Source organism: Austrofundulus limnaeus, unplaced genomic scaffold, assembly GCF_001266775.1.
Source record: "Austrofundulus limnaeus strain Quisiro unplaced genomic scaffold, Austrofundulus_limnaeus-1.0 Scaffold457, whole genome shotgun sequence".
NCBI lineage: Eukaryota > Metazoa > Chordata > Actinopteri > Cyprinodontiformes > Rivulidae > Austrofundulus > Austrofundulus limnaeus.
Window position 1 is genome coordinate 323,432 of NW_013952859.1, and position 7,621 is coordinate 331,052.

Here is a 7,621-nt window from a genome sequence, read left to right on the forward strand (position 1 = left end):
GATGGGGGTGATGGCAGCTGATTTAAAAGCTGTGGGAACAGTACCAGTGGTCAGAGAGGAGTGGGTGATGTTAGTGATGATAGGAAGCAGAGAGGGGAGACAGGATTTAACCAAAGCTGTGGGGTTGAGATCTAGCTGTGAGGAGGAGGATTTGGACTTCCTAATGATGGCGGAGACGTCAGCAGCAGAGGGGWGGGAGTTCTATTAAGATGTTAGAGGCAGAGTTTGGCCCAAGGTGTTGGTGTATGGAGCAGATTTTTTCAGTGAAGAATGATATGAGGGAGTTACAGCAGTCAGTAGAAAACATGTGAGGGGGTAGAGAGTTCGGAGATGAAACTGTGCAGTTAAGGAGGAAGAAAAKAGTCTGTGTGTTGCCTACATTGGAACTGATAATGTCAGTGAAGTAGTTAGAGTTGGCCTGAGCGATACTTTCTTTGTACTGTAGGGTGTGGTTCATGTACATCTCTTTGTGAACTGTAAGACCTGATTTCTTGTAGAGTCACTCTAGTCTGCAACCTTGTGTTTTCATGGAGCGAAGTTCTGAGGTGAACCATGGAGCAGAAGTGGAGAAGGAGACAGAATGGGTTTTAAGAGGAGCAAGAGAGTCGAGGATGTTGGTGAGACCATTGTTGTAGGTGGAGACTAGATCATCTCGGTTAGTTGAGTTAACGGTGGAGAAATTGTTTTAATCTGAGAAAGGAGAGCCTCCTGGTTGACGTTCTTGATGTTAAGAAACTGAATAGTGCGTTGTAGTCTGAAAGAAGAGAATTTTAAATTGAGGCTGAAAGAAAGCAACAGGTGATCAGTAAAAGGAAGCTCATCAGAAGAACATTTAAGAGGCGAGAGACCAGAACAACATAATAAGTCCAAAGTGTGACCCTTAATGTGAGTTGGAAAACTGATGAACTGCTGGAAGCCACAGCTGTCGAGACAGGATGAAAAGTCTCTGGTGAGTGGGTTGTTGTCTTCATCCATATGAATGTTGAAGTCTCCCAGCAGGACAATGCTGGGTGAAAGGGCTGAGAAGTAGGCGAGAAAAGCTCCAAAGTCATTTATGAAAGAGTTGTTTGGTTTGGGTGAGCGATAAATAGTGGCAACAATGGTGGGGATAGGGCCGGATAGTAAGCAGACAGTCTGCTCAAAACAGGTGGAGAGAGGTGTGTGAACTGGAGTGACCTTCCAGTTCTCGCAGTGAATTATCACGAGACCTCCTCCGCGGCCGGATTCACTGGACTTTGCAATGTAAACAAAACCCGGTGGTGTTGATTCATTGAGATGACAAAAGTCGTTCCACGTAGAGCTCATCTGTTTTTTAGCGGTGTTCAGTCGAAGCAACGAGACGAGGATCATTTAGTGTTTTTAGTCGAAGTTAAGCTCAAAATGTTGAAGTTAATTACAACTTCCCCTTAGAGGGCCACCACAATGCTGGGAGTTTGACACCCCTGATCTAGAGCAAAATTCTGCCTAACAGAGTCACAAAGAGGAACTTTTTAATACAGAGTTACTGTTATTTTCTAATTTTACAACTCAAAAACTTCAAAACAAGAGGCAGTTTTTAAAAATTTGGTCATTTACCGCCTAGTTTTATTTACTAGGGTGTTTTGAAAACACGATTTCCATTGATCTGGAATAATGTCATCAAGAAGTCCAACCCTTTATATTAAGAGAGGAATCCCGAAGCCTCAGACCAGACATATGAAGGGATTTCCTGGCATTACAGCATCTAGCAGAGAAATATGGTCAATTTAAAAGGATATTAAAATGATTTTTACCTGTTAGAAAACATTAATTTGAAGGTATTATATGATATTTTWATAATTAGTTTTTGTGCAAATCTCAATTACAGCAAAAAGCACAATTTTTTTGTTGTTTGCACTGCAGCCTGTGCACATTCTGACACTTTTTGCCAGCATGAGCTTCAAAAAAAGAAAAGTTCTGTGTATTTTGGACTTAGTGGGCTCCTGTCGCTGCATTATTTGAATGATTGAACAGATTATTTCAAAGACAAATACAAGATCGACTTTTGTTGTTTCAGTAGATCCGGTATAGGAGGGGGTGGGATGGGTGGGATTTCGGGTGTTTGTGTTTTTGTTAGTTTGTTTTTTGTTGTGAATTATGTTAAAAAAATAATAAAAAAGACATTGATAAATAAAGATTAGTTCAAAGACAAAGAGAAAAAAGGACATTTTTGTTTGTTATTTTATGATTTAGGCTTTAAATACTTTATAATGTCAATTTATTTAATCGTAACTGAAAAAGATACCAATAAAAGAGGTTTTTGTGGTTCTCATTATTCACCAAATACTGTTACCCAGAAATCTGCCTGCAGAAAAAAAAAACATTATAATGCATCAAGCATAAGGAAACATTTTATTGTGCAGTCTTTAATAATAAAAAATAAAGAATAGACAGTATAAATGGAATATTTTTAAGTTGCTCATCCTTTATAAAATGCATTCATTTGCTGGAATCTTCAGCATCTTGGGAGTTGGGTTTTGGCTTGGCCAGGTTGGCCCTGACCCGGGCCTGGTCCACAGCGTCCAGCAGGTTCTTGGAGTCGAGCGCCAGGGTGTGAGCGGCTGCCAGCATCTGCTTCTGACACTCCTCCTTCAGAGACGTGACTGAGTTCTGCTGAGCCAGGCGCATCTTGTTGATCAGCTCGCCTAAATCCTTGTTCAGCAGTTTCTTGGTGCCCTCGATCTGAGACGGACAGGAAATCACAGTGATGCAGAGTTACCTTGTCATCTGAGAAACAGAATCCAACCAAATCATGAATCCACACTCACTGATGAAAAGAAAAAAAAAAGTCCAGCTACTAGACAAAATTTGGACATATTTTTGGCCACAATCAGACCAGGTGTGGATCTGTGATGAATTTGGTTTGCAAGGAGCTGAAACATCTAGAACAAACACCAGAGGACATAGGATCAGGTAGGTGTRTCTGATACTGCCTGATATGTGTGTAGTACAGAGGTTTCACTGGTTTGAAGGTGAAGGTTTCAGCCACACAGSACACACCGAGATAAGACCACTGAAYTCACCAATCATATRTTCAAATATTCACTCACCAACCAGACACAAGTACTCTCTAACCCAGAGCATGGGGAGGTTCGGCTATGGCTGAGKGGTTARGGGAGTCATCTTCTAATCAGATCAGAGAGTTGGCAGTTCATTTCCCCGCTATTCAATCACATGTCAAAGTATCCCTGGGCAAGACACTGAACACCCACTGCCTCTAATGTGTGTCTCATCAGTGTATGAATGTGATTTAAGCACTGATTAGTCTCTATAGGATGATTTGTACACATTAGCTTTGTAGAGAGACAGAGTGCTGTGTGAAAGGGTAAATGAGTACAGATTGTTGTGTGAAACACATTGAGTATCCTGATTGGATWGAAAGACGTTATATAGTACAGTCCATTTACCATTATCTTTTCATTGCAAGAAATGAAAGAAARAAAGAAACAAAAAMCATTTTTACATTTTTCATTTACCGAACAAAAATCAAAATTTGGATAATGAACTGACATCCAGTTTTCGATTGAGTGCGCCAAACGAAATAGGAAAAAAGGAAAACAAGCGCTCATTTGATTTAGTTTATTTGACCTTTTTAGCGACCTGACCTGGAAGTTCTCTCTGCCCCATAGAGAGCTCTTTGTGTACACACGTCCAAAAGAGCGTAGGATCCATTTGATCACACAGAGAACCTGATACCCTGATTTTATGGATGCGGATTATAAACACTCAAGAACAGAGATCAGCATCTAAACATGCTGATAGTTTGCAGAGCTTTTTAACCTTCTAAAACCCATAAAATGCAGGCGTATTCTTCCAGACCCCCGGCCACTTTTCCCAAAAAAGAAACCTCCACCCACACAAAATCCTGGCTACAGACCTGAGTACTGGACTCCTTACACCACCAATACCATCCTGTGTGCCCTCTCTGTACGACCTGCATCAGCAGACTATAAAACGAGTAATCCAAATTCTGGCTGGTACTATGGGTTCACCATCCTATAATCTTCTGTTAGTACCATAACAGAGATGCTGCTGGTGTTGTATCACACTCTGGTCTGTGTTACTACTGATCGCCATCATGTGTGACTGCACCGAGGAGAGAGGAACTGAAGAAAATTTTATAATTGATTAACTAAATGTTAGATGCAGTTTTGTATTTTATATTTTATACTTCCTGATCACTGAAACCTTTAAGTTTAAACAGAATGAGAGTTGGTGCGTGCCTTATCATGTGTTCTTTCTTTTAGCCTAACCAAAAATGGGTTACGTTCTGAAGTAAAAGGTAACACCTCCAGACACCTCCAGGGGTGTAACCAGGACAAGAAATACATTATAAGTTCAATTCATTATTAGAGAAGTGTTTTCAGAAGTTGTTAGTTTTGCAGAGTCTCTGTTCAGATCCAGCCTGGACAGACTAGGCTGCTGTGTTTGGGTTTTCCTGATACTAGTTCAAGGACTTATGCTGAGGCCTGTGTTGAGTGCTGTACTGTGAACCTGATTGGAGTCAGAAGATTGAGAATAAAGTTTTAAGAAGAAATCCATTGGATTCCTGTTTATTCAGACATACCATTTTGAACAACGCATTTTTTCTAYAGAACTAYCCCCMSTAACCTAACCCTAACATAACCTTAACCTTCTTCAATGTAAAGAGTTGATACTTCTGGCCTCTAGGTTTGGGGAGTTGTGAAGTCCCTCTGAATCCCCCATCCTGCGCTTGAATGTCTTCAAACAAGAAAAACCCCGCTGACACGTAGGTGTATACAGACTCCCCGATTCTTGTTGAGGTCCTGGAAGAATGAGCAGGCTTAAACATAAACTCAGACCGAGTGCTCATCTGTTGAACCTGTAGGGYCAGATCTGACAGGTTTGGGCCCATTGAGAGTTTGCAACAACCTTTCAACACTTACGATTTTATCTCATTTCCACCTAATTCTGGCGAGCAGTGTAACATCATTTTTTTTGGTCAGTGAGTGTTCAAATTGTTGAACTGGAKCAAAAAAAAATGAAGGTGGGGAGCATCCCAAGTCGTACCTCCGTGGTGACAGAGCTGTGCAGAGAGGGCAGAATCTCATCCACACTTTGAATCAGGCTGCGGAGCGTGATTCCCACTGCCTGACAGGTGGGRGAGAAAGAGAGGGAAATTAATCCAAAAACTGATCCATAAACATGCTTGGACTGACTCTACAGCGCCCTCTTGTGGTAATTTCTTTGGTTCTTAACAGATGATGATGATTAATGATGGTGGGGGAGGTACCTTGACTGCGTTGGGGTACTCGGAGGCAGGCARAGTGTTGACRTCATTCTTGAGCTGCACCACCTGCYTCACCATYGCCATGACCCCGGTGTAGACCTTGTCACCGGACCGGTCCAGTTCAGCCGTGGGCTGAGGCTGCAGCGGGGCATGACACACAAAACAAAAGAACAGTTTGACCTGAACAACTTTTAGGAGGAGTAAACGTCAGTTACTGAAACTGAGTTTCACCTGAGAGACTGTGGGGGGCAWTGGGGGTTTCTCTGGGGGTCCTGAAACACAAATAAAACCTTAATTTAAGTCTTTTTTCCCCAGCTTGTTAATTAAAATGTCCAAACTGGTGGGGTGTGTTTATTTCCTTTAGATGTTGCAGTGAGTTTTTAAATGAGATCAAACACTTTATTCTTTGTTTTCTCTGAGTTATAATGAGAACGACAGCCTACAAAATAAAAGCACAAATAAGATGGGATGAAACGGACTCACCATTTTCTGGGCTTTTCTCCGACGGCTGCTGATGACAAGCAAGAAAACAAAACACATCAGGYCAGACAGCAGGTGCTTTCTTTACCACAGGCACTGAGGCAAATCAGACACATTTGAGTCTACAAGGCAATAAAGCTCCGGGCCAGCAGACCTTCACATCAGATTGATCTGCATGTGTTTATTTGTGTGTGCATGTCTGTTATCAAAATATATCAAGAACCACTTGACTTATTTTAATGAAACTTTCAGAAAACAATCATCGGATGTACATCTACAGCTGTTTAACGWTTGGAGTCARTCTGATTAAATAYGGYGGCTACAGTTAGTCATCCTTYGTAAACATGAAAATGGCTGCAAATGAGGCAGCTTTACAGATACTGAGCTGAAATTTAGTGAGGCGGCAGCTAAGAGTCATCCTCAATAACAGATACTGTAGATACTGTGTATTAGTTGAAATTGTTGACATTACCTGTTGGAGTCAACTCTTATGACTGTTAGTAAAACATCTAATGAACCAATAGATACATTTTATTGAAACTACCAGAAATGAATCATAGAAAGCACATCTACAACCGGTTAAATTTTGAAGTCAGCCTGATTCAAAATGGCCGCCAAAGCTAGTTGATCTTAGAAGACAACGAAATGGCTATGACTCAGCCAAGTTTATAGTTGTGGAGCTAAAATTTGACGTGGTAGTAGTTTAGAGTCATCCTCAACACATGCCTCAAGAACTAACTGATCATCAGAGACAGAATCAGAAAAAAAAGTCACTGATGAYGAMGAAACTAATATTCAGTTCTGTTTTCTACTGAAGTGGCTTTAAAAAACAATCAGAATCAGTTTTAYTGCCATTGTCAATGAACAGGATTTACAGACTAGGAATTTACTTCCGTGTAAAGGTGCAATAGATACAAAATATAACAAATAAAGGAAATACAAAGAATAAAGTAAAAATATAATAAAATATATAAAACATATGTACAGCAGTTCAAATCAAATCAGACAATATAGTTGGAGTAGCGCAGTTAGATCCAGTGATAAAAGTGACCAGAAAAACAATATAGTCAGGGTTGTGCAGTTTAAAAACCAGCGATAAAGTTGCCAAGGCAGAGTTATAGTGACGTGATTCTAAATGTGAGATCATGTGAGAGATTTCAATTTTGTGTGCAATTCTACGTAACAAAATTTCAAAGATTTCCCCCAAAGGGCTACAAATATGTCATTTTTCAATGAAAGATGCTTCAACTCCTCCTTCAAAACAACTTTCTACCTTCATTTATAAAAAACATTTGATCAGAAGGCTGTGCTTAGGCTGCCTTCAGGCCCAGGCCTCTCTTGTTAGAGATCTGTAATCTCAGTGGGATTAGCCTGGTTATATAGAGGTTTAGAATATAAGAAGGTACTATCAAAAGCAAAAAAGGGCAAAACCTAAAAAATTTAAAACAGCTTTAGAGACCAATTGAGGCATATTTAATGGAYGTTGTGTACCTTAGTTTGTGAATCCAGTCGCACCGTAGGGTCCTACACACAGAGCAACAGTTGTAAATCTGATTGTACTGTATGGCAACCATGAGTAGCATTTATTTGACTCATAAAAGCCCTGATTCGAGTCACACTACAGRGGCCTGATCTCTGATCTCCAGCTGCAACTCTTCTGTGTGTTTTTGTGTCTTTGAGAGGAACAAAATTCTCACCAGGTGTCTCTCCTCCTTCTCCAGCCACTCTCTGTCCATCAGCATCTCTCTTCTCTGTCTTTGCAACGTGTACTCCACGTTTTCTTTCTCCCACATGGACCTGTCACCAGTCTCTGGCCCCTAACACACACACACACACACACACACACACACACACACACACACACACACACAC

General features: G+C 40.8%; 1 protein-coding gene across 1 annotated transcript in view; it reads right to left on the reverse strand.

Annotated features, from left to right (window-relative positions):
* Positions 1 to 2,351: 2,351 nt before the first annotated feature.
* LOC106529652 (protein-tyrosine kinase 2-beta) overlaps positions 2,352 to 7,621 on the reverse strand; it is a 24,760-nt gene continuing 19,490 nt past the window's right edge. Inside the window, exons 24-30 of the mRNA XM_014025136.1 lie at positions 7,447 to 7,566; positions 7,241 to 7,273; positions 5,753 to 5,780; positions 5,501 to 5,541; positions 5,273 to 5,407; positions 5,050 to 5,130; positions 2,352 to 2,700 (exon numbers count right to left, since the gene is read on the reverse strand). Of these exons, the coding sequence (XP_013880590.1) occupies positions 2,458 to 2,700; positions 5,050 to 5,130; positions 5,273 to 5,407; positions 5,501 to 5,541; positions 5,753 to 5,780; positions 7,241 to 7,273; positions 7,447 to 7,566 (681 nt within the window). The 3' untranslated portion in view covers positions 2,352 to 2,457. The remainder of the gene's footprint in view (positions 2,701 to 5,049; positions 5,131 to 5,272; positions 5,408 to 5,500; positions 5,542 to 5,752; positions 5,781 to 7,240; positions 7,274 to 7,446; positions 7,567 to 7,621) is intronic.